This window comes from Oncorhynchus nerka, linkage group LG19 (assembly GCF_034236695.1).
Source record: "Oncorhynchus nerka isolate Pitt River linkage group LG19, Oner_Uvic_2.0, whole genome shotgun sequence".
NCBI lineage: Eukaryota > Metazoa > Chordata > Actinopteri > Salmoniformes > Salmonidae > Oncorhynchus > Oncorhynchus nerka.
The window spans coordinates 5679378-5707144 of record NC_088414.1 but is presented as its reverse complement, the minus strand read 5'-3'; the positions used below and the strand labels follow the sequence as shown (position 1 = coordinate 5707144).

Genomic DNA, 27767 nt, shown 5'->3' with positions numbered 1-27767 from the left:
CTGTCTGTTTCTCTCTCCTTCTGCTGTCTGTTTCTCTCTCGTCTTCTGCTGTCTGTTTCTCTCTCTCCTTCTGCTGTCTGTTTCTCTCTCTCCTTCTGCTGTCTGTTTCTCTCTCTCCTTCTGCTGTCTGTTTCTCTCTCTCCTTCTGCTGTCTGTTTCTCTCTCTCTCCTTCTGCTGTCTGTTTCTCTCTCTCCTTCTGCTGTCTGTTTCTCTCTCTCTCTCTCCTTCTTCTTTAACCTGCAGCCCATCTCCTGTCTGACACGTCTATTCTCTCTCGTCTTCTGCTGTCTGTTTCTCTCTCTCTCTCTCCTTCTTCTTTAACCTGCAGCCCATCTCCTGTCTGACACGTCTATTCTCTCTCGTCTTCTGCTGTCTGTTTCTATTTCTCTCTCTCCTTCTTCTTTAACCTGTAGCCCATCTCCTGTCTGACACGTTTGTGGGCCCAGACTCTGTCTCCCCTGGCGGTGTCCGTCACCACAACAACAACTATCCATACCCCCACAGGGGCTCTCCGGCCTCCCCTGAGTCCAGCCTGGTGAAGCATCCGCTGGACCACCTCCAGCCTCCGCCCGCCTCCATCACCACCACCAAGACCCGCCTGTCTCTGGAGCGCAGCTTCTCGGCCGAGGAGGACCAGCAGAAGTGTGTGGAGTGCGCCCTGCAGCCCGCCCGCGTCTACACCATCACCGGAGAGCACGGCATGCTGGGTAGTAACCGGGACAGCAAGGAGAGCCTGGAGCTGGAGCTGCTGAAGGGGGCGTCGCCCCTGGTCCAGCCCTCCACCTCCCCCTCCTCCACCTCCTCCTCCTCACCCATCCAGCACCACCTCCGTCACGGTCACCGCAGCAACACTCACCGCGATGACGGGAGCCATCGTCACGGCAACCCCGTGGCCGGCGGCAGTGGCAGCAACCATCACACTCTGAATGTTACCGGTGGGGGAGCCTCCCACCATGGTCACCATGGCAGCCACCACCACCTATCCCAGCAGCCTCTGTCGAGCTCGGTCAGCGCGCAAAACATTCGCAGCTGGGGCGAGGGGGGCAAGGGGGACTCACGGGAGGACTGCAGCCTCAATGTGGTCTTGGACTCTAGTGGGGCCCCGTCCCGTAGCCAGGGCTCCCTGGATCTAGAGAGCTCCCGCGAGGCAGGCAAGCAACACAGGCGCCTAGAGAGGATGTGCAGTGTGGACCGGATGACTGGGCTGGAGAGAGGTGAGACGGGGGAGACAGAGAGGGAGAGGCGCTGAAATCAAAGTGGGGTTGTGGGGGGGGGGGGTCGATGTTATTTGGATTGTGACGTGGTCTGTATTTCTGACTCTTCGTCTCTCCGTCTCTCCTCTGCTGTCTCTCCCTGTGTGTCTCCCTCTCTCCCTCTGTGGAGTGGACTGTGTCCTTTAAGGTTTCCTATTGTTGCTTTACAAACTCTATGTGGCTGGCTGCTACTGTAACTTCCATTCATTATATCTCTCCACAGAGGACAACAACTGGTACCCAAAAGACAATATGTTTAGCTTTCAGACTGCTACTACCACCATGCAGGCGTGAGTACCCAGTCCTAATGCACACACACACACACACACACACACACACACACACACACACACACACACACACACACACACACACACACACACACACACACACACACACACACACACACACACACACACACACACAGTATGTCTCTCTCTCATAGACACATGCACACAGCTGGCCTATATGATTGGTATTCACAGTCAGGCCTGTGCTGCGTGACAGTGTGACCCCATAAAGCCATTAAAAGAGTGTCAGGGTCTGTGGGCTGAACGTGCTCAACACACAGATGCTCCTCCAGTGGTCCTGCTTTCTACACACATGCTTTCACATACACACACACAGACACACACACAGGGTCTGGTGCTTGTGCAGGTACTACTGCTGCTAACCCCTGAATACCTGCCTCTACGGGGACTCAACGTCCACACTTTTACCCCTTTCTACCCCCCCCCCCTGTCTCTCTCCCTATCTCCTACCCCTCCCCCCTCTCTGACCTCACTGACCTCTCTTCTTTAATACACACGTGTTGTAATGGCCATGACCTAAAGGATGTTGATATCGTTCATTTTCTTTCTTTTTCATGCACTCTGACCCGCTGCAGGATATCGTGAGTATCTTCGACCTGTTGAATCTAGCGTTCCTCCCCAGCTCCTTAACCCTGTGTCCCCTAACTCCATGACCCTTAACCCACTGACCCTTAACCCTTCCTTGGGGTGAGTGTTTGAAGTTACAGAGGAAACTGCGGGGAGGAAGGTTGAGCCATCTTTTACATTCAGCATCACTCCGTCAAGGGAAATATAGTATTATATTATTCAAACATAGCTTGTCTCTTAGCACATCTTACCCTGGGTATGGGGTAAGTTGTCTCTTAGCACATCTCACCCTGGGTATGGGGTAAGTTGTCTCTTAGCACATCTTACCCTGGGTATGGGGTAAGTTGTCTCTTAGCACATCTCACCCTGGGTATGGGGTAAGTTGTCTCTTAGCACATCTCACCCTGGGTATGGGGTAAGTTGTCTCTTAGCACATCTTACCCTGGGTATGGGGTAAGTTGTCTCTTAGCACATCTTACCCTGGGTATGGGGTAAGTTGTCTCTTAGCACATCTTACCCTGGGTATGGGGTAAGCTGTGGGGTTGTGAGCTGTGGGACAGGGTAAGTTGAGCTGTGGGACAGGGTAAGTTGAGCTGTGGGACAGGGTAGGTTGAGCTGTGGGACAGGGTAGGTTGAGCTGTGGGACAGGGTAGGTTGAGCTGTGGGACAGGGTTAGTTGAGCTGTGGGACAGGGTTGTGAGCTGAGGGACAGGGTAAGTTGAGCTGTGGGACAGGGTAAGTTGAGCTGTGGGACAGGGTAAGTTGAGGGTAAGTTGAGCTGTGGGACAGGGTAGGTTGAGCTGTGGGACAGGGTAAGTTGAGCTGTGGGACAGGGTAAGTTGAGCTGTGGGACAGGGTAGGTTGAGCTGTGGGACAGGGTTAGTTGAGCTGTGGGACAGGGTTAGTTGAGCTGTGGGACAGGGTTGTGAGCTGAGGGACAGGGTAAGTTGAGCTGTGGGACAGGGTAAGTTGAGCTGTGGGACAGGGTAAGTTGAGCTGTGGGACAGGGTAGGTTGAGCTGTGGGACAGGGTAGGTTGAGCTGTGGGACAGGGTAAGTTGAGCTGTGGGACAGGGTAGGTTGAGCTGTGGGACAGGGTAAGTTGAGCTGTGGGACAGGGTAAGTTGAGCTGTGGGACAGGGTTAGTTGAGCTGTGGGACAGGGTTGTGAGCTGAGGGACAGGGTAAGTTGAGCTGTGGGACAGGGTAAGTTTAGCCACTTGCAAGTTTCTTTACTTAATTCAATATCACCACTACCTTTTTAAATGACAGGTGTCTTTGGCCTCATTAAACTGAAGATGAATCTTTATCAAATGACTCTCTGTAATTATTATTACGTGATTAAACTGATTAATCATGTAACTGTAATTAACTAGGAAGTCGGAGCACCAAGGAAAATATTCAGATTACAAAGTTATAATTTTCCTAATAGTCTTCTGATTAATGAATTCTTCTTTACCTCACGTTAGTCTCATTCCAAACGTTGTATATTGTTGGTTACCTGCACGAACCCAGTCTTCACTATGAGTCATCCATCAATTGTCTTAAAATCATTTATTTACTAACTAAGTAATTCACAGAAATGCATAAACAAACAGTAGATAGTTACAAGGAAATGATAACAGAGTTTCCCTAGTGGGATAAACCGGCATCGCGGCTTGGTGTACAAAAGGGAAGTGGGGGTTGACTGAGAGAAGACGACACACAGTTGATAATTATAACAATTGAAATACTAATCCTTTGCACATGAACGCTCACTCATTCGGGAACAATTGCAATCAATATATATGTTGAGAAATTCTCAAGGTGGGGGTTTTATTCGGAACATGGAAAAGGGCTGCCTCATGACGCCGGGTCCTGTCTGTACACCTGGGGGCGTGCCAAGGACTTTTAGGGAGTTGGAGTTTCCTTCATTTCCTTCATTAAACAGTCCAAAATCACATGACACAATTTCACAAACAGTTCCATCCCCACTCATTCATTTTATACAACAATTAGATGCAAGCCTCATTACTGCGGCTATTATATAAACAGTGTTATGATAATGTGGCCGTATTGTCTCCCATGAGTTTCACAAAATTGTACCAAACGGACCAGTTCGTAGCTGGATTCTTCATCGATCTTTTATACCTTCTCCGGAACATAAATGTTGTTCGGACCTCAAGTTCTGTGAGGTGGAAGAAATTCCTTTGTTCTCTTCTATGAAAACTCTACTCTCTCTCTATACTGTGGCCATGAGGAGATAATCTCCTCCAGGAATTTACGACCTCTCTCTGACCACAGCAGCCTGGGTGTAGGAGACAGGGGGATGGGGCTTGCTGTACCCAAAGAGGGCAAACTCATGACACAGGATAGGATTAAAAGTTTTAAATTTGTGATTTACAAAACTTGCAATGGGTTTCTAGCCAGAGGGAGGGTATTTTCTTGCTCCCCACATCACCACAGAGCTCATAGTGTTTGAAAATCATCAAAACTCTTCAACTTTAGATTTTGTCCAAATGCGCCGTTTTACATGTATGTAGATAGCGGTATTATGCTGGAGATAATGAAAATGTGGTTGAAAGTGGTGGAGTTGCCCTTTAAGTACAGTGGGAAAAGTACTCCGTCATACTTGAGTAAAGTAACAAAAAGCAAAAGTAAATTCTATGCATCAAATTCCTTATATTAAGCAAACTACACTGCACCATTTTCTTGTTCCTTTTTTCTTTTTGGACAGACAGGGGCACACTCCTGCAATCAGACATCATTTACAAACGCTGTATTTGTGTTTAATGAGTCCGAAGGGATCAGAGGCCGAAGGGATGACCAAGCGTTATATTGATAGGTACGGGTATTGGACCATAGTGCTGTCCTGCCTGAGCATTCGAAATGCATGGGAGTAAAAAAGTTCACATTTTCTTTAGGAATGTAGTGGAGTAAAAGTACAAATGTTCAAAACTATAAATATTAAAGTAAATTTAAGGTACCTAAAAAAAAATGACTTAAGTAGTACTTTAAAGTGTTTTTACTTATTAAGTACATTACACCACTGGGGGATCATGGGACATACAGCTAATAACCCAGACCGGCTGTAAACTGTAGACTGGCCCTACTGCAGTACTGTTCTCTCTCCCTCACCTCTGGCTAACCCACATGGTCAACTCTCCAGCTAAACCCCAGCTGGCCCTAACTTCTAACGCTAACCTTCTTAACTAACTCAAACAAAGAGACAGCATCCCAAATCCCGATGATGCAAATCTAGCCATTACAGCTATACCCCCCCCCCCCAGAGCTGACTAAACCCCGTACTATAGCTAAACCCTTCCCTAGCAATAACCTCCCCCCTCCACCAGCGCTCTCTCACTCTCCTCGTGATAAGCCAGCATTCCCCCTATCATCTTTTCATTCTGTGCCACGTCCCGGCAGGGCTTTCCGGGGATTTGTGCAGAGAAAGAGGAGAGAGAGGGAGCTGGATTCGGCTGAAGTCATCCAGAGGCACCGACAGTGTTCCTGGCTGGTCAGTGTGTGCTGCTGTGCTCCTGACCTCTCTGACTCCCCCATCCATTATCCATAGGATAGATATAGACTCCCGGGGGGGGTAAAAATAGGGGCACCAGCAGATTGAAATGACGTTACTACCAAGTGAGAGAGAAAAGCGGAGTGTGTTGCGCACTCGGAGTGTGTTGCCCACTCGAGTGTGTTGCGCTGTGCCACAGAGGTAGATGGTGTGTGCAACACAATGCCATACATCTGCACTATCCTCTCACTGCTGCAGTGGAAATGGGATTCCGTGTGGTAAGTCAGCCATATGTAAGGTTGTACAACGGTAAGGAGCCTAGCTAGTGCAGCGCTAAAATGGTGACCAGTTTATTAGGTTTAATCCGTTCACAATTTTCTTTTCTGCGACAGACAATTAGTCGCTTGGCCGTGGCTTGCTATATAAAGCAGGCAGACAGGCATTGAGGCATTCAGTTACTGGTCGATTGAACGTGAGAATGGGCAAAACGAGTGACCTCAGCAACTTTGAGCGTGGTATGATCGTCGGCGTCAGACACTCCGGTTCCAGTTTCTCAGAAAGGACTGCCCTCCTGGGCTTTTCATGCACGATAGAGTCCATTGTTTACCAGTGCGACAAACAAAAAACATCCAGTCAGCAGTAGTCCTGTGGGAGAAAACAGCTGGTTGATGAGAGGTTCGAAGGAAAATGGCAAGAATGGTACAAGCTAACAGGCAGGTCACAAACAGACACATAACGGTGCAGTACAACAGTGGTGAGCAGAACAACACGTCAGTCCTGCAGACGACCACACCAGTTCCCTATCAGCTAAAAACAAGAAGAAGCTGCTCCAGTGGGCACGTGATCACCAACACTGGACAATTGAAGAGTGAAAAAACATTCCCTGGTCCTACGAATCCCGGTTTCTGTTGCATCATGCTGATGGCAGAGTCAGGATTTGGAGTAAGCAGCATGAGTCCATGGCCCCATCCTGCCTGGTGTCAACGGTACAGACTGGTGGTGGTGGTGTTATTGTGTGGGGAATGTTTTCCTGGCACACGTTACGTCCCTTGATACCAATTAGGCAATGGTTCCTTGCCGTGAAGAATTCAGGCTGTTCTGGAGGCAAAGGGGGGTCTGACCCGGTACTGGATGGGAGTACCCAATAAACTGGCCACTGAGTGTATATGAGGCATACGTTGCTATGCTAAAGCTAACTCCTAGAGTCACGTCAGGTGACATTGGTAGTGAACCCATTACCCTGGCTACCTCAGCAGTAACAAGGCTAAAAACCCATGAGCAACTGCATATGGGGCCTAGTTAGATAGTTAGCGATGCTAACGAGGCTAAAGCTAACTCCTGGGCAGCTGACTTTGGGAGTGAACCCATTACTGGCAGAGGCTTAGCGGAGTGGCCAACACCTGGATGCATCCCATTTCCAGGGATACAACTAATTCCTTTTCCTCTGAAACCGGATGTGGGAACTCCACTCAGGCATTTTACGCCTGCTACGTAAGGTTAGGCAGATTCAGCTGGGCAGACGAATGGACACATGTTTTCCCACAATGCCAGGCTGCTGCAGTAGAAGTTTACTGTGGCACGAAGCCTCAACTGGTTAATGGAGGAGCAACAGACCACCCTCCCCTCTGTCTGGATATAGAGAGGTATAAAGAGAGAGGGAGAGAAGGAGAGGTAGACAGAGCTGGAGGAGGTAGGGAGAAAGAGATGGGGAAAAGAGAGGACTAGAGGTGCATTGGAGCAGAGTACACAGAGGGAGAGAGGAGGGAGAAAGAGATGGGGAAAAGAGAGGACTAGAGGTGCATTGGAGCAGAGTACACAAAGGGAGAGAGGAGGGAGAAAGAGATGGGGAAAAGAGAGGACTAGAGGTGCATTGGAGCAGAGTACACAGAGGGAGAGAGGAGGGAGAAAGAGATGGGGAAAAGAGAGGACTAGAGGTGCATTGGAGCAGAGTACACAAAGGGAAAGAGGAGGGAGAAAAAGAGGACATACCGCCAGAGGAGCATCAGAGCTGCCCTTAACGCGTGAGCAGCATAGATAGATAGATAGACATACAGACAGACAGACAGACAGACAGACAGACAGACAGACAGACAGACAGACAGACAGACAGACAGACAGACAGACAGAGTGAGTGTGTAGAGTGGGGTCTCTCCTTCTCTTTCATCCACTCATTAGGAGGACCTTCTGCGTGTCTCTAGTCTGTAGGCATGCGGGGAAAAGAGGATAGCTAGACTTTGTTCCACTTCATTCTATCAGCTCACACTCCTGCCATCCAACACGTGAAGATAGTGACGAGGCCTGCTCTGCTTTAGGGTTAAGGAATGTTTGAGAAAGGACTGTTTTAATCACAATATAAAGCTAGTCCGACTGAGTTTTGTTTGACTCTGTGAGTGAAATGAGGTGACGATTGGATTATCATTCATTGTTGGTGAACAATGTTCCTGGGGGGATAAAACAAGGACTTGTTCTTTCTCCCTTTCTCTCTCTCTCACTCCAGCCTCCTCATGTCTCGCATGCATCCACCCACACGCGGTGGCTATTTTTGACCCTTTCACCAACAGACATGTTGTAGCCGCGGAGAGCAATCGCATGGCGTGTTGGAGGGGGGGGGGGGGGTGGGGTTGGCCAGAGAGATCAGGTGTTTATCTCTTCGAAAATAGCAATTATACAGAATGGAATTAATCGGGAACGACAAGCGAACCATTCGTGAAATGTCCCTTAAAGCGGAAGCCTTAAAGTCGGAACACTTTTATCAATGAAGAAGGCGTCTCTGTATCGTCTGTTTTTGGATCTAGGCTACTAAAGGAAACAGGTTGAAACATGTCTACGTCTGGTCAGAAGCATCTGGAAAAGGGCAGTGGTGTTGAATATACAGTAGTAGCAGCTGACAGCAGGTGACAGATACTAGAGGGTATGCAGTAGCTGCAGCTGACAGCTACTAGAGGGTATGCAGTAGCAGCAGCTGACAGATACTAGAGGGTATGCAGTAGCAGCAGCTGACAGATACTAGAGGGTATGCAGTAGCAGCAGCTGACAGATACTAGAGGGTATGCAGTAGCAGCAGCTGACAGATACTAGAGGGTATGCAGTAGCAGCAGCTGACAGCAGGTGACAGATACTAGAGGGTATGCAGTAGCAGCAGCTGACAGATACTAGAGGGTATGCAGTAGCAGCAGCTGACAGATACCAGAGGGTATGCAGTAGCAGCAGCTGACAGATACTAGAGGGTATGCAGTAGCAGCAGCTGACAGATACTAGAGGGTATGCAGTAGCAGCAGCTGACAGATACTAGAGGGTATGCAGTAGCAGCAGCTGACAGATACTAGAGGGTATGCAGTAGCAGCAGCTGACAGATACTAGAGGGTATGCAGTAGCAGCAGCTGACAGATACTAGAGGGTATGCAGTAGCAGCAGCTGACAGATACTAGAGGGTATGCAGTAGCAGTAGCTGACAGATACCAGAGGGTATGCAGTAGCAGCAGCTGACAGATACCAGAGGGTATGCAGTAGCAGCAGCTGACAGATACTAGAGGGTATGCAGCAGCAGCAGCTGACAGATACTAGAGGGTATGTAGTAGTAGCAGCTGACAGCAGGTGACAGATACTAGAGGGTATGCAGTAGCAGCAGCTGACAGATACTAGAGGGTATGCAGTAGCAGCAGCTGACAGATACTAGAGGGTATGCAGTAGCAGCAGCTGACAGATACTAGAGGGTATGCAGTAGCAGCAGCTGACAGATACTAGAGGGTATGCAGTAGCAGCAGCTGACAGATACTAGAGGGTATGCAGTAGCAGCAGCTGACAGATACTAGAGGGTATGCAGTAGCAGCAGCTGACAGATACTAGAGGGTATGCAGTAGCAGCAGCTGACAGCAGGTGACAGATACCAGAGGGTATGCAGCAGCAGCAGCTGACAGATACTAGAGGGTATGCAGTAGCAGCAGCTGACAGATACTAGAGGGTATGCAGTAGCAGCAGCTGACAAATACTAGAGGGTATGCAGTAGCAGCAGCTGACAGATACTAGAGGGTATGCAGTAGCAGCAGCTGACAGATACCAGAGGGTATGCAGTAGCAGCAGCTGACAGCAGCTGACAGATACTAGAGGGTATGCAGTAGCAGCAGCTGACAGATACTAGAGGGTATGCAGTAGCAGCAGCTGACAGCAGGTGACAGATACTAGAGGGTATGCAGTAGCAGCAGCTGACAGATACTAGAGGGTATGCAGTAGCAGCAGCTGACAGATACTAGAGGGTATGCAGTAGCAGCAGCTGACAGATACTAGAGGGTATGCAGTAGCAGCAGCTGACAGATACTAGAGGGTATGCAGTAGCAGCAGCTGACAGATACTAGAGGGTATGCAGTAGCAGCAGCTGACAGCAGGTGACAGATATTAGAGGGTATGCAGTAGCAGTTGAATTTTCCTCTGTTACTCAAAGCACTCACCTGACTGATCTAAATTATGAAGCAATTCAATCGAAAATCTTCAATTACATTTATTTTCATGTCTCCGTCACTTTAAAAAAATCTTATTATGGCAGCCTATTCCCTATTTAGTGCACTGCTTTCCATAGTGCTGTGTTCCTGTGTGTGTCAAAAGTAGTGCACTATTTAGGGAATAGGGTGCCAGCTCTGGTCTAAAGTAGTGCACTATTTAGGGAATAGGGTGCCAGCTCTGGTCAAAAGTAGTGCACTATTTAGGGTGCCATTTCGGACACAGCCACTCTCTTTCCCTTATTAATTCACTTCATCCTCGAAGTGATTTTGACTGTCTCCTCTTGTTTTTCTCCTCATGCCCAATCTGCCCACAGGAACTTCCGGAAGCATCTCAGAATGGTGGGCAGCAGGAGGATGAAGGCACAGAGTGAGTCACAGTGTTACTGTGTGCTGTGTCTTCTCCCAACATGTCCGCCCTCCGTCAGTGGTTTTGTGTTTTGTTGACTTTGTGTTCATGCATGCCGGGGATTATGCATGGCCTTGTGTGTGATGTGTGTATCGGTGTGTGGCATGCCGTTGTGCACCGGTGAGTGTGTGTGTGTGTGTGTGTTGGCACACGTTTGATAAACCTACGTGTGTGTGTGTTTATGCTGGTGTTGAGGCGTAGGTGGTCTGGGTATGTGAGACGTTAAGCTAACGAATGGGAGATCTCCCCAGTCTCTCATTTGTGAGGCTGGTCATGTTGCACCGAGCCAAAACTCACCCACCCAGTGTGTCCTCTGGAGAGGAGTGTGTGTGTGTGTGTGTGTGTGTGTGTGTGTGTGTGTGTGTGTGTGTGTGTGTGTGTGTGTGTGTGTGTGTGTGTGTGTGTGTGTGTGTGTGTGTCTGTGTCTGTGTGTGTGTGTGTGTGTGTGTGTGTGTGTGTGTGTCTGTGTGTGTGCGCACGTGTGGGCAAAAATATAACCCCTCTCATTTCAACGTTTTTCCTTACCTCTATCGTAAGATTAAAACCCAACTTTATAACTTCCTTCTCTTTGCTCTTCACACTTATGAAATGTATCCTATTTCTTTAAACATAACACACGCAGCACCAACATTATAACATGCGTCAGTCAATCTATAAGAATGAAAAACATTTCGGTAATCACTTTCTATCGCCATTCTCTCCCCGCTATCATTCAGAATTTCTTTAACTTAGGTAACTGTCTTCTCTATTGATACATAATTTAAATATGACTCAATTCTCAATACATTATTCCAGCAGATAATTTAGTGACCAGACATCGAATCAGAATTCACTTCGTTATTATTTTAAGTTGAATTAGTCTATCAATTTAACCTAAACAATCTATTGAAAACGTTCAATTTATCCCTTCTATCAATTTGAACCAGACAAGCTATTAAAACGTTCAGTTTATATCTTATACAAACACTAGCGACCATAACTTTCCAGGCAAAACATACAAATAGATTATTTACAATCAAAAATTCAGAAATCAGTCAGCGCCATGACTTGGAATGGAACCCGGGCCTCCCGTGTTGCAGGCGAGAATTCTGCCACTGAACCACCAATGCTATGTAAAATGACTAAGATTCTCCGGAAATAAACCCACTTTACAAGTAAAATCAAGACACGTCACTATCGGCAATTCCCAGAAGAATAATAGCCCAATTTTAATAGTACAAACGTTACTCCAGCTATGATTCTCAAATTCCAAATGAATATATTAGCAATCAAAGAATAAAATCAGTTCATGACTAGGAAACAGATATTGCGTCTTTTAATAAAAGTAGATTATGTTTACTTATGCAATGTATTTCAATTATTTTACTACATCACATTAATCACGCAATGATAATTAGTTTGATGGAAAACCTTAGGCTTTGTACGACATTATAAATTACATCGTTAGGGTAACGATCAGTTTCTAATCAGTTTCTAGAGCTCAATTTCCCAGATTTTGTAGATTATTTTAATAGTGCTTAAAAACTTCATCTTTATCAAATTATCCATTTAAGATACCAACTCAAAACCTACGTACGTCTACGAATGGGTGGTTTAAATTGTTTCTAATCATTCTCAACATTACTTTATCAAGTCTCTAGTAATTGATTATACACACATACAATTTATCATAATTTCAAATAATTCACAGAATCCATATTAAACTTAAGAAATCTTAGGTACTCACACAGAACTTTCAGGATCACCCACACAGAACTGGTCAGACGTCCACACAGAACATCAGAACATAAAAAGGTTTGCCCACACAGAGTCAACCCTACCCCGCTCACACAGAACGGTCTGACAACTATTACCTAGTGATCCCATAACAAAATACTCACACAGAGTAACCCAGGGCATACCTGTCTAGCACATTTAAAATAATTGGAATTCACCACATCTGAGGGTCACTTAGACAAATCACACAGATACACAGAATGAGGTCCTTCTTCCAATAGGGCTTCACCAAGTGCCGTGTTTCACCTAGAACACACAGACCCCCTGGCCCCTCACCCCGACAGACCTCCCCCAATCCCCACTGTGATCAAGTCAGTGTCAGGAGGGCTCTTGGTCACTGGTTACTGGACAGCGCAGAGTATCTTTTGAGTCCACAAAACCCCCAGATTCCTCTCCTCTGACTCGGCCCTGCTTACGCCGCCAAGGTGCCTTCCTTACAAAGGAATTCACGCTCAGAGTATACGTAACAGGCATAATTTAAAAAACTCGACTTCAAATCTGTGTGTGGTTCGCTCACCTTTTTCTTTAAAAAACCTCAGTTTGAGATGTGGTATCCACTCGGCTCGCTTCCTCTCAGATCAGAGGTTGGTCCATCTGCTTCGTTCCCGAAGTGTGGTTCTCCCTGAGATCCCAAGTTTAGGGGATCCCTCGTGCACGATTTATTTACCTAGATCATCAGGAACGGTCACAGAGTGAAGATTCACATCCCCTCCTCGTCGCCAAATGTCGTGGAAATTTCCTCTATTTACCAAATGATGAGATCAAACCACACACACAAGTCAGAGTTATGCTTAATCTTCACCTTTAATAATAATTAATCTTTTGCATTTTGACTTTCAACAGTTCAGTATCTCTAATGAAAAGTTGAGAGTCCCAACATAATGGCAAATGGGATCCTTTATAGCAAAGATACACACAGGATAAGACAGCATCGGCATAATTCATCATTCAGCTCTGTCTCCTTTCTCAAACTCAGAACCATAAACAAATCCTCCATATCAACAGCCATATATCAAATCCATCCTATCTTGACAAGATCACAGAGACACACTGACTGGCACACAGACATTGTGGAGCCAAGAGATACACGCTTTCACCTCTCCCCTCTCTCCGGCCCAAGCAACTTAGTCTTGACATAGAACAGATAACTGCAACCCCGCCACAGTATTATACAAACATACCATTCTGATGAGAAGTAACTTACAAACATATGATGAATATAAAACATCTTACCTATGTTACCAACCAATTTCGATTATTCCCCAACAACGCGTGTGTATGTGTGCTTGCTTGTGTGTGACTACAACGGCCCATGTGCGGTGCGTGTTGGGTTGGGTGTTCAGGGTGTGTGTGTTCAGGGTGTGTGTGCGGTGCGTGGGTGTGTGACTCTCTCTCCCCACCTGCACTAGCATTTGCCGAGCGTAGAGCGATGAGTTTCAACCGCTCCTGGAGTGACCCCACCCCTGTCAAGAATGACTCTCCACATGACCCCAGAGACAGTGAGTCAATACAGCCACACATGTTACTATACACACTCACTCAGACACTCACAAACTGGGCACAGGAAAACACACTCATACACAAGTACGCTAAACAGAGTTTGTGGTGGTCAATTCCAGTTCTCTTCCATGCTTTTCATTGAGGAACGTTTTGAATTAGAATTTGGTTTAACACCTGAACTGACTGGAATTAAAGTGGAATTGACCCCAACCCTGATGCTGAAGCATTAATGATAAAATACACACACACACACACACACACACACACACACACACACACACACACACACACACACACACACACACACACACACACATACACACACACACACAACACACACACGCTAATCAGCTGTGTCTGCTGTTGATTCTGACACTGTCTGTCTTCCTCTGACCGTGGGTCTGTCTCCAAGTTTGTGATGCTCTCTTGCTTTCTCTGTGAGTATTTGTCTCAAATGATCTGGGAGTGTGTCAAGCTCAGGTCTGGGAGTGTGTCAAGCTCAGGTCTGGGAGTGTGTCAAGCTCAGGTCTGGGAGTGTGTCAAGCTCAGGTCTGGGAGTGTGTCAAGCTCAGGTCTGGGAGTGTGTCAACCTCAGGTCTGGGAGTGTGTCAAGCTCAGGTCTGGGAGTGTGTGAAGCTCAGGTCTGGGAGTGTGTGTGTGTACTGTATATGTATGTGTCAAGCTCAGGTCTGGGAGCGTGTGTGTGTATTGTATATGTATGTGTGAAGCTCAGGTCTGGGAGTGTGTCAAGCTCAGGTCTGGGAGTGTGTGAAGCTCAGGTCTGGGAGTGTGTGTGTGTACTGTATATGTATGTGTCAAGCTCAGGTCTGGGAGTGTGTGAAGCTCAGGTCTGGGAGTGTGTCAAGCTCAGGTCTGGGAGTGTGTGAAGCTCAGATCTGGGAGTGTGTGAAGCTCAGGTCTGGGAGTGTGTGTGTGTACTGTATATGTATGTGTCAAGCTCAGGTCTGGGAGTGTGTGAAGCTCAGGTCTGGGAGTGTGTGAAGCTCAGATCTGGGAGTGTGTGAAGCTCAGGTCTGGGAGTGTGTGAAGCTCAGGTCTGGGAGTGTGTGAAGCTCAGATCTGGGAGTGTGTGAAGCTCAGGTCTGGGAGTGTGTGTGTGTACTGTATATGTGTGTGTCGGCATGTGTTTTTCTCTGTAGTTTTTGAATGTTTGTGTGTTTGTTTTCTGTTTTTCCATCTACTTTGTGCCACGGTGTGTCTGATAGTCTGCTGATAGAGGTTAGTGTTGATGGCATTTGTATTGTCTATTTGTCTCATGTATTTCTCTCCTTCTCTGACAGTCCAATATTTCTCCTCATAATGGTTGACACAATCGGTGTCTCTACCCTGTCACCTTTCCCATTCTCCTTTTTACCTCCTCATTCATTTTCTTCTCTCCTTTTTGACTAGACGATGTTCCTTTGTTTCTCATCTTCTTCTCTCCTTTTTGACTAGACAATGTTCCTTTGTTTCTCATCTTCTTCTCTCCTTTTTGACTAGACGATGTTCCTTTGTTTCTCATCTTCTTGCACCAATCATCTGTTAGGTTGTTATTCTCTGTCACTTCACGTCTGCTTCTCTTTGTGCCTCACTGTCACTTTCTATTGGCATCTCTCTCCCTCCCTTCCATCCTCCCTCCCTCCCTCCCTTCCACTCTCTCTCCCTCCCTTCCACTCTCTCCCTCCCTTCCATCCTCCCTCCCTCCCTCCCTTCCACTCTCTCTCCCTCCCTTCCACTCTCTCTCCCTCCCTTCCACTCTCTCTCCCTCCCTTCCACTCTCTCCCTCCCTTCCATCCTCCCTCCCTCCCTCCCTTCCACTCTCCCTCCCTCCCTTCCACTCTCTCTCCCTCCCTTCCACTCTCTCTCTCCCCTCCCTCCCTCCCTCCCTCCCTCCCTCCCTCCCTCCCCTCCCTCCCTCCCTCCCTCCCTCCCTCCCTCCCTCCCTCCCCTCTCTATGTCTCTCTTGCTCTTCCCTTCCTCTCCCGCCCCACTCTCTTACTCCCTGTCTCCCCTCGTCCCATCTCTCTCCCATCTCCTCCCTCCTCTCTCCCTCTCTCTTTCTCTCTCTCTTTCTGACGGTGTGCCTGCTCTTTGTGTCGGGGGGTCAGGTGGGGACCTGCCTGCCTCGTGTGGGACCCTGGATGAGGGGGAGCGTGAGGAGCTAGACTGGGAGGAGGAGAGGGAGATGGAGAGACTTGCCTGTGAGGGAGATGACTTCATCCCACCCAAAATCATGGTGAGGGACTAGGGTTTGCAAAATTCCGGTGTAGTCTCTCTAGACAGACCACGGTTGCCTTCAACAGTTTGGCAGGGAGGAAAGAGCAGAGTTGGAACGCATGCCGGATATCCGTCCAGGGCACTATCTGCTCATGTCCTGCTGTAAACATTTCCGCTAGCTAGCTAGATGGAGCTCGCAGAGGATATTTTCAATTTGTGTATTTCACAAGTGAGTAGTTTGCCATGACGTTGCCATCACAAGCTTACCACCGCTGACTGGTTGTGGTTATCTGGGACCACATTGTGTCCGCCTCTGTCCGCCTGTGATTGGGTGGGAGGGTTGTCTGTCTTATAGGGCTGTTATTTCCCTCGTCTGTATGTGAACATGTTTACTGAGTCGGAATAGCACGGTTGTTGTGATTCTTCAACACATGAATGGAAATTAAGCTCGTGAACAAACTAAAAAAATTACGTACAGAAATAAATGGGCTATTTTTAGATCCTTAACTGACTGAAATAAAGTGGAATTGACTCCAATCCCGTTGAATGGCAGTAAAGAGCCGCAGATATAATGCATCTTGGCTGCTCAGACATACTAGTATGAATAAGGAATGTTAAGGGCTCAGCAGGCATTGGTTTAGAGACAAAACACAACAGAGAGAGACAAGTGAATGTGCCCCTCCTTTCTCATTCATCTTCTTCTTCTCTATTCTTTCTCCGTCTCTCACTCTCAGCTGATCTCCTCCAAAGTCCCCAAGGCGGAGTACGTTCCCACCATCATCCGCAGGGATGACCCCTCAATCATCCCTATCCTCTATGTGAGTGGAAGCATTTATGATCAAGTACACACACACACATACAACAGCTGGAACAGAGCAGTAGCTAGCCAACTGCTATGCTTTGGTCTTTGACACACACGAACACACACACACACGAACACACACACACACGAACACACACACACGAACACGAACACACACACACACGAACACACACACACACACACACACACACACACGAACACACACACACACAAACACACACACACACAAACACACACGAACACACACACTTGACACCATCAACTTGTTCTCTATGTCTGCATGCACATATGATAAATCAATTATCATGCATAATATTCAGTGAATGGATATTGAGTGGATATCATGTCTCTGTATCTCCAGGACCATGAACATGCTACGTTTGATGATATCCTCGGTAGGTAAACTGCCCTTTATGTGACTTTGTCTTTATTAGTCCCAAATGGCACCTTATTCCCTATGTAGTGCGCTAATTTTGTTATGGGCTCCGGTCAAAGGTAGTGAACTATGTAGGGATTAGTGTTCCATTTGGGACGCATTACGTGTTTGTGAGAATAATGCAGTGTTCCATACTGCTGGCTTTTTGTGTGGAGAAATTCTGTTTTAACTGTACTCCCTGTCCCTCTCTCCAACCCCTCTCTCTGTCCCTCTCTCCAACCCCTCTCCCTGTCCCTCTCTCCAACCCCTCTCTCTGTCCCTCTCTCCGACCCCTTTCCCTGTCCCTCTCTCCAACCCCTCTCTCTGTCTTTCTCTCTAACCCCTCTCTCTGTCCCTCTCTCCAACCCCTCTCTCCAACCACTCTCTCTGTCCCTCTCTCTAACCCCTCTCTCCAACCCCTCTCTCTGTCCCTCTCTCCAACCCCTCTCTCTCTGTCCCTCTCTCCAACCCCTCTCTCTGTCCCGCTCTCTGCCTCTCTCTCTGTCCCTCTCTCCAACCACTCTCTATGTCCCTCTCTCAAACCCCTCTCTCTGTCCCTCTCTCCAACCCCTCTCTCTTTCTCTCTCTCTAACCCCTCTCTCTTTCTCTCTCTCTAACCTCTCTCTCTTTCTCTCTCTCTAACCCCTCTCTCTTTCTCTCTCTCTAACCCCACTCTCTTGCTCTCTCTCCACAGAGGAGATTGAGAAGAAGCTAACAGCCTACAGGAGAGGCAGCAGAATCTGGAGGATGCTCATCTTCTGTCAGGTGAGACAGGGGGAGAGTAGAGCGAGAGAAAGATAGGAGAGAAAGAGAGATGACGATGATTATGAAAGAACAAAAGAAAACCCTTGTTAGGTTGAATGTAAATCCCAGCGGGAAGATAGATAACAATTCAATTAGCGATTTGAAACTCTGGAGTGGAGGGGCTAATTGTATGACTACTGTATTTCCTGTGAGTGCCAGGTAGTGGTGATGGTTTGAATCTTGACTGTGAACTTGAAAAGCAGTGGGTTTGTTATAGGGAGGTCCAGGGCATCTGTACCTGTTGAAGAATAAAGTGGCCACATTCGCCAAGGTGGAGAAAGAAGAGGACATGAGCCAGTTAGTGTCATCAGTCATACTCTTCATACAGCAGTCATACTCTTCACATAGCGGTCATACTCTTCATATAGAGGTCATACTCTTCATACAGCGGTCATACTCTTCATATAGAGGTCATACTCTTCACACAGCGGTCATACTCTTCACACAGCGGTCATACTCTTCACACAGCGGTCATACTCTTCATACAGCGGTCATACTCTTCACACAGCGGTCATACTCTTCACACAGCGGTCATACTCTTCACATAGCGGTCATACTCTTCACATAGCAGTCATACTCTTCACATAGCGGTCATACTCTTCATACAGCGGTCATACCCTTCATACAGCGGTCATACTCTTCACACAGCGGTCATACTCTTCATACAGCGTTCATACTCTTCATACAGCGGTCATACTCTTCATATAGAGGTCATACTCTTCACACAGCGGTCATACTCTTCACATAGCGGTCATACTCTTCATATAGAGGTCATACTCTTCACACAGCGGTCATACTCTTCATACAGCGGTCATACTCTTCACACAGCGGTCATACTCTTCACACAGCGGTCATACTCTTCATATAGAGGTCATACTCTTCACACAGCGGTCATACTCTTCATACAGCGGTCATACTCTTCATACAGCGGTCATACTCTTCATACAGCGGTCATACTCTTCATATAGTGGTCATACTCTTCATACAGTGGTCACACAGCGGTCAGACTCTTCATACAGCGGTCAGACTCTTCATACAGCGGTCATACTCTTCATACAGCGGTCATACTCTTCATACAGCGGTCATACTCTTCATATAGTGGTCATACTCTTCATACAGCGGTCACACAGCGGTCAGACTCTTCATACAGTGGTCAGACTCTTCATACAGCGGTCATATTCTTCACACAGCGGTCACACAGCGGTCAGACTCTTCATACAGCGGTCATATCTCTTCATACAGCGGTCATACTCTTCATACAGCGGTCAGACTCGTCATACAGCGGTCATACTCTTCATACAGCGGTCATACTCTTCACACAGCGGTCATACTCTTCATACAGCGGTCATACTCTTCACATAGCGGTCATACTCTTCATACAGCGGTCATACTCTTCACACAGCGGTCATACTCTTCACACAGCGGTCATACTCTTCACACAGCGGTCATACTCTTCATACAGCGGTCATACTCTTCACACAGCGGTCATACTCTTCACATAGCGGTCATACTCTTCACATAGCAGTCATACTCTTCACATAGCGGTCATACTCTTCATACAGTGGTCATACTCTTCATACAGCGGTCATACTCTTCACACAGCGGTCATACTCTTCATACAGCGGTCATACTCTTCATACAGCGGTCATACTCTTCACACAGCGGTCATACTCTTCATACAGCGGTCAGACTCTTCACACAGCGGTCATACTCTTCATACAGCGGTCAGACTCTTCACATAGAGGTCATACTCTTCATACAGCGGTCATACTCTTCACATAGCGGTCATACTCTTCATACAGCGGTCACACAGCGGTCATACAGCGGTCAGACTCTTCACATAGCGGTCATACTCTTCATACAGCGGTCATACTCTTCACATAGCGGTCATACTCTTCACACAGCGGTCACACAGCGGTCATACAGCGGTCATACAGCGGTCATACTCTTCACACAGCGGTCACACAGCGGTCACACAGCGGTCATACAGCGGTCATACTCTTCACACAGCGGTCACACAGCGGTCATACAGCGGTCAGACTCTTCACATAGCGGTCATACTCTTCATACAGCGGTCATACTCTTCACATAGCGGTCATACTCTTCACACAGCGGTCACACAGCGGTCATACAGCGGTCATACAGCGGTCATACTCTTCACACAGCGGTCACACAGCGGTCATACAGCGGTCATACAGCGGTCATACTCTTCACACAGTACCTGGATGGATCCCAAATGGCACCGTATTGCATTTACAGTGCACAACTTTTGACATTGTGGAACCCTTTTCTATATACAGTGCACTATTTTTTTTACCAGAACCCTAAGGGCCCTGCTCAAAAGTAGTGTACTACATAGGGAATAGGGTGTCATTTGGGACGTATACATACAGTACCTGTCTCTCTGTTAGTACTGTTAGAGTAGCAGTATTGTTGTAACTGAACCATGTCGTCCTGCTACAACAGGTTCTGGAGGAGGCTGAGTCGGTTTATGAGCAAAGTGAACCCTGAACCCAACCTCATCCACATTATGGGCTGCTATGTCCTGGGAAACCCCAATGGAGAGAAGGTACACTTACAGTTCTCAATGAAGAGGGTAGAGAATCCCTCTTTTTCTTTTCTCTCCCTCTTCTCTCTCTACTCATCTCAATACTTCTCTCCCTCCTTTCTCTCTACATCTCTCCCTCCTCTCTCTCTACTTCTCTCCCTCCTCTCTCTCTACTTCTCTCCCTCCTCTCTCTCTACTTCTCTCCCTCCTCTCTCTCTCCTTCTCTCCCTCCTCTCTCTCTACTTCTCTCCCTCCTCTCTCTCTACATCTCTCCCTCCTCTCTCTCTACTTCTCTCCCTCCTCTCTATCTACATCTCTCCCTCCTCTCTCTCTACTTCTCTCCCTCCTCTCTCTCCACTTATCTCCTTCCTCTGTCTCGTCAGTGTTGGTAATGAGGCCTGCTACTGTTGTGTCATCTGAAAACTTGATGATTGAGTTGGAGGCGTGAATGGCCACGCTGTCATGGGTGAGCATGGAGTACAGGAAGGGGCTGAGCACGCACCATTGTTTGCGGATCAGCGAAGTGGAGATGTTGTTTCCTACCTTCACCACCTGGGGGCCCATCAGGAAGTCCAGGACCCACTTGCACAGGGCGGGTTCAGACCCAGGGCCTCAATCTTATTGATGAGTTTGGAGGGTACTATGGTGATGAATGCTGAGCTGTAGTCAATGAACAGCATTCTTACATATGTATTCCTCTTGTCTAGATGGGATAGGGCAGTGTGCAGAGTGATGGCGATTGCATCGTCTGTGGATCTATTGGGGCGGTATGCAAATTTAAGTGGGTCTAGGGTGTCAGGTAAGGTAGAGGTGATATGATCCTTGACTAGTCTCTCAAAGCACTTTGTGATGACAGATGTGATGTCATTTAGTTCAGTTACCTTTGCTTTCTTGGGTACAGGAACAGTGTTGGACATCTTGAAGCAAGAGGGGACAGAAGACTGGGATAGGGAGAGATTGAATATGTCCGTAAACACACCAGCCAGCTGGTCTGTGCATACTCTGAGGACGCGGCTAGGGATGCCGCCTGGCCGGAAGCCCTGCGAGGGTTAACACACTTACATTTATCGCATATTGACTGGATGATACATCATTTACATTTACATTTAAGTCATTTAGCAGACGCTCTTATCCAGAGCGACTTACAAATTGGTGCATTCACCTTATGACATCCAGTGGAGCAGCCACTTTACAATAGTGCATCTAAATCTTTTAAGGGGGGGGGGGGGTGAGAAGGATTACTTTACTTTACATCATCATTTACACTTCAAGTACTCGTATCCTCAGAATTCAGGATCTTGGGAACTGGTTCTTAGAATTCTCCCTCTTGGCCTTGACTCAATACTCCCAGCATTCTATGTGTATTGGCAGGGTGTATTTACTGGGAGACAGATTGGCAGATCAGAAAAACAGCTAGGATGGGCTTGCTGCTGAGTGGAGACTGTTGTGCTCGACGAAGAGAAATCAAGCTAGCTTCAATAAAACACTAAAGCAAAGGCTCCCAGAATGAGAGTTGTCAGCCAGAGCTTCTAGAGCCCATTAAATTACAGATGAGTTAATTATTTGATTCTCCACATGCGCACGTCTCCAGTGGTGAGTATGAAAGAAGTGTGTTCCTCAGAGTGTCATCACAGAGTACAGCATCATGTTGTTTATACAGAAGAAGCAAAGCACAGCGACCGGCAATCACTGGGTGCCTTTAAAATGTTTTCTTCTACACACACACTCTCTCTCTCTCTCTCTCTCTCTCTCTCTCTCTCTCTCTCTCTCTCTCTCTCATCTTGGATGAATGAGGAGTTTGCCATAGCCTAAAAGCTTGGAGCTGGGTCCTTTCGAGGAGGAGGAGGATTAATTGGTGTCTGTTCTTATCTTTGGCCAACAGCTGTTCCAGAAGTTGAAGAACCTGATGAGGCCTTACTCCATCGAATTCGAGTCGCCACTGGAGCTGTCTGCGCAGGGTGAGGACTGTCAGCGACATACACTCTCCTCTCCTTCCCTCCCTCTCTCCTTCCCTCCCTCTCTACCTTTCCCACTATATTTTGGTGTGAGTTAGATAAGGTCTGCAAGGTAAATGGCACTGTGGAGAGGGTCAAACAAACCTGCCCAGCTAGCACATTTGGTTCCTTGGCGGTAGTGGGAGCGTATGTATTTGGTTTCACATTGGTTGTGGGAACGAAGCCATGCGTTTCGTGACCGGTAAAATTGAACTTTTTTTCAACATTCTGAGAACATAAGGGAACATTTAGCCTGTTATGGGAACATTTATTTTTAGGTTCTCTGAACATTTTCCTGGGAGGTTTTATTAACTCTCTTGAGAATGGAAATTATAGGTAATTTGGAGGTTTTTGATGAACTTCTTTAAAACGTTCGCTGAATGTTTCAATAAGACCTTTAATAATACTGCTACTTTATTTTGGGTTAACTTTGTTTTATTACTCCAAGCACAGGTAGGACACATGGAAACTAATCTTCTGTTCTCTATCTATGGAGACACTGAAACCCCACCTCTTTAAGGAATACCTAGGATAGGATAAAGTAATCCTTCTCACCCCCCTTAAAAGATTTAGATGCACTATTGTAAAGTGGCTGTTCCACTGGATGTCATAAGGTGAAAGCACCAATTTGTAAGTCGCTCTGGATAAGAGCGTCTGCTAAATGACTTAAATGTAAATGTAAATGAATTAGTCCATTGCCCCACCAGGATGGAGCTAGCATTACATTGTTTTACGCAAGGTGTTAATTTTGCCTATTAAAACAGACCCCAATACAAAGAAAACAAGCACTCATTAAGATTAGGTGTGGCCAATTACTTTTGTTGATGTTGATAACGGAATGTATATGTTTTTAAACGTTCTTAAGACGTTCTCTGAACGTTACTAAAGTTTTTCTTAATGTTCTCAGAGCAATTTGAAAACATGACTTTAAAAATAACCACGAGGAAACCTGTAGGAAACCGTATGCTGAAGTACTGAAATTCCAACAAAATAATGTTGCTTCTTAACATTCTCAGAACAATGCGAAAACATGACTTTAAATAGAACCATGAGGAAACCTGTAGGAAACGTTATGCTGAAGTACTGAAATTCCCACAGAAGAACGTTGTTCATTAATGTTCTCTGAAATATTTGAGATGATTCCCAGTGTCAAACCAGTTGGAGAACATTCCTAGAACATGACCAACATTTAAATGAAATGTGCCCATGTTTCAACCTTTAAGAAGCGTTCTGTTAAAGTAATGAAATACCAAGAAACAACTTTTTTTTGTCAAGTTCCGTAAATGTGCTGAGAATGTTCCAAATCCAAGCAACTATACTGTACCATTCCCAAAACGTTCTAGAAGGTTCTATGCAAATAACCATATGAGAACCACTCTCACCAAGCTCTAAAGGCCACTGATACACTGGCAATTTCTTTGAGGCAATATTGCAGAGCAATGTTGCTGGCAACAGAGTGGGGTATGAGACACTGGAGCAATGATGAGCAGTGAGCAAATGGACATGAATAATAGATTTCATATGAAGCAGCATATATCAATTTCCCCATTAATTTACTCATCTCCTATAACTTGTTGTTGGCTGTTAACGCCCACATCTGAACTGGAATGTATCATCTAGCAAACATTCAACAAAGAGACATAAGGATAACTAGATTTAGAAAACAAAGAGGTGTTGCCTGTGTCCTGGTTATCCACTCAAACCTACTGCCAATGCAGACATAAGGATAACTAGATTTAGAAAACAAAGAGGTGTTGCCTGTGTCCTGGTTATCCACTCAAACCTACTGCCAATGCAGACATAAGGATAACTAGATTTAGAAAACATATTACTTGACAATTGTAAGCACGGAAGTGTAAATGGTAAGCTAACTAGCTAGTTAAACAAACTATTTAAAAATGAAATCTGCATGGCTAGCTAGCTAACGAACTAGCCTGTTTGTCCCATTGACTTATTATGGGTTGCCGTTAGCATGCTAATCGATTAACATGCACACCACCGTGGATATTTTTGTCAGTTAAACATGACAAACTGAACACACTATGTTTGTATTAACGTATCATGATATAATGTTGTAGTGAGAAACATAAGAGACGGCCAACATCTCACTCCAACATGGGAGTAGATTTTTTCTCGCTTCAGCTGAAAAATGGTTGCCATGTTTTCCAAAATATTTTGGAACAGCAGACTGATCACATGACCAATATTTGTGCTCTGATTGGAGGATTCCAACAAATTGCCCACTAGGTGGCGCTGCTGATCAAGATTCCCCAGAAAGTAAAAAGTTGCTCATTTTCAATGTAAAGTAGTTGCAGCAAACATTGCCTCTCCAAATTGTCAGTGTATCATGGCCTTAGGGAACATATTGTTCTCAGAGCGTTATGTGCTAGCTGGGTGCTCCCTGAACAGTGAATGACACAGTGTCGACACACAATGATAGATGGTAAGAAGTTGAACCATTCATTGTAAATTATATTGTTATTGAGAAGAACAAGTCAAATGTTAAAGAGATTATTATCACATTTGATATCTGTGTGTAACACATACAGTTTATTGAACGGGGCAATCAGCAGTTGCTACATCCATTTTTGGACTTATTAATGAATGATATGAACCCATTGATTCTTGAAGAATATAACTTATAAAATGCCCCATGAGCTTAGTTCAACTGTCATACCCCATCAGAACCCAACATATAAACTTGTTTTACTCCAGTGTTTGTAAATAAAGCAACTGTAAACAGACACTATGTAGCCACAGACATGGTTAAAACATCATTTTGATATCATGCATGGTCAGTCTTTGCATCCATAGCTCCCTCTATTAATCCGAGAGTGGTTGCGTTTCTCCAGCCCTCAGCTTTTTTACCGAAACAGGAGAGGCCGCTTTGTAATTGTTTCAGCTGCTGATTGCCGCTTTAAGGTGGAATCGCCTGAGGGCATCATATAAATGAGCAAATTCTTTGTGTTATTAACAAGGTACGGTACCCTGAAGTGAAACGCCTCCACTGTACCTTCTTTTATCCAGGAAAAGAGATGATTGAGATGTACTTTGACTTCCGTCTCTTCCGCCTGTGGAAAACTCGCCAGCACTCTAAACTCCTGGACTACGAGGATCTTTTATGACGGGGCTCCAAGTCAAGTCCGTCCTGTAGCATACATGCAGTCTATACTGGGACAGGAGGACCTACTGAACACTACTGCTCAACTCAACCCTACTGCTCAGCACCACTGTAACATCTATCACACCTGCTTTCATCCAGGGGAGGACTGGGAGAGGGGGGTGGATGAGGAGGAGGACGAAGAGAAGAGGGACAGGAGTGATAGAGAGGTCGAGGAGGAGGCGAGGGGTGACAGGGCTGTGTGTGTGTCACCCGTTATTTATTTCAACCCGCCTCTTCACCGCCTTCGCAACCACTAAGGGTCGAGGGTCAAAAAGAGAGACACCCAAGCAGAAGGGATGCTAGAAGGACCTGAAGATGGAGAGAAAGAGTGAACGAGTAGAACGGGAGAGAGATCTTCTGTGCTCTTGCTCTCTCCCTTTATGAAACGAGGAACAAAAACCAATGTATTATCATCAATGCTCATAGCACTTTAAAGGTTCTGTTCCGGTTGGACCTCTCAGAGAAATCCGGATTGGAAAAGCAAAATCCACTCCATATGTAGGTGTGTATGTATACATCACGTGAATATAGTCTCGCTCTAGTCATTCTCACTCTGTAAGAATATGAGACGTTGGTTATGCTTGCTGTTTCTTCTGAACTCTCCTCTATAACTCAGGTTTTAGCCATGAAATCATCTCTGTTTATTTTGATCCACTGACGCACCAGATATTGTAATCCTCATTGCCATTGCTTGGGATGAATGTCTATATCATTTCTCTTCTATCTATTTCAACTGATTCAGCTCCAGAGCCAAAAGTGGAGGGGCTGATGTCACAAATACATATGTGTCTGTGCATGTGCGTTCATAGGTCCGTGTTCGTTTGTGTGTGGCTGCGTGCGTGTGCGTTTTCCCTCTCTGATATAGCCATGCTGAACCATTCCATTTCACACCACAGAGTGAAGTCACTGACACACACTTCCAGCAGATGAGTTGTGATGTCAGACCTGGTATCATGGCCAATAGCTCAAGCAAAACCCCTATTAGTGGTACCCGGTGGATCTCTTTCTACTGTCTCCATCTAATTTAAATGGCCCATGTCAATACCTTACGTCAGTAGCTGTACTCCATCTAGCCTCAAGCCAGTTGGTTGCTCTCACCATCAGCTAGACAGTCCTGGCTCCCCCTCAGGACCCCTTCCTCCACCAGGCCTTGGGACCAGTCAGAAAATAGGCACTTAATGAATTGGTCTGATCTTCATCATTCCAAGCCATTAAGGAGCCATCTGGGGCTCAGCAGAGTTATGTGCTGTAATGTATATGCACCGAGGGGAGAGAGAGTTGTGTGTGTGTGTGTGTGTGTGTGTGTGTGTGTGTGTGTGTGTGTGTGTGTGTGTGTGTGTGCCCATCAGCATCACACCATAAAACTACTGTATCAAGAACACTGGGGGCAGACAGTCAGATTGCCAGAGGACGGCCAGTGAACATCTAAAAGAGAATAACTCCACACAAAGCCACCTTGCTCACACACACAGCATTATTCCCTGCACAGCCCTTCTCTGTCGGCGCCAAGATAACGCAGCATAACACGTTTCTCTTCTTTTGTGTGGCTGTTCTGTTGTCCCTTTTCATGTTCTCGAGGGTGAAGAGTTGAGTGGTGGATATCGATGTCATCCCTCAGATAGAGCAAAAGATGCCAACGTATGGTCCGCGACGGAGAGCGCTCTCCCTGTTGGAGTCGGAGTCATGTCACCCAGACTCTGACTCAGCAGTCAGCAGATGTTCTATAGGTAGTCTTCTGTTCTGTTCTCTGTAGTTCATATTAGCCTTCGTTGCTGCGTCTAATTGAAGATGCAAACAGCCATACTGTCTCTCACTCCACCCGTAACTTCTCCTTCATGTGACTTCAATTTCTATGACTGTACTGTTACCTTTTCAATATAAAGTGTGAGGGAAATAGAAAGTGTGAGGGAAATAGAAAGTGTGAGGGAAATAGAAAGTGTGAGGGAAATAGAAAGTGTGAGGGAAATAGAAAGTGTGAGGGAAATAGAAAGTGTGAGGG

General features: G+C 46.4%; 1 protein-coding gene across 1 annotated transcript in view; it reads left to right on the top strand.

Moving 5' to 3' along the window:
• LOC115120024 (NMDA receptor synaptonuclear signaling and neuronal migration factor-like) overlaps positions 1–27103 on the top strand; it is a 45718-nt gene extending 18615 nt beyond the window's left edge. The window contains exons 4-16 of the mRNA XM_065004661.1: positions 415–1215; positions 1478–1544; positions 2141–2146; positions 10437–10489; positions 13714–13803; positions 15913–16040; positions 16756–16839; positions 17206–17239; positions 17954–18024; positions 18281–18360; positions 20530–20632; positions 22494–22569; positions 25633–27103. Coding sequence (XP_064860733.1) covers positions 415–1215; positions 1478–1544; positions 2141–2146; positions 10437–10489; positions 13714–13803; positions 15913–16040; positions 16756–16839; positions 17206–17239; positions 17954–18024; positions 18281–18360; positions 20530–20632; positions 22494–22569; positions 25633–25730 — 1691 coding nt within the window. The 3' untranslated portion in view covers positions 25731–27103. The remainder of the gene's footprint in view (positions 1–414; positions 1216–1477; positions 1545–2140; positions 2147–10436; positions 10490–13713; positions 13804–15912; positions 16041–16755; positions 16840–17205; positions 17240–17953; positions 18025–18280; positions 18361–20529; positions 20633–22493; positions 22570–25632) is intronic.
• Positions 27104–27767: the final 664 nt, after the last annotated feature.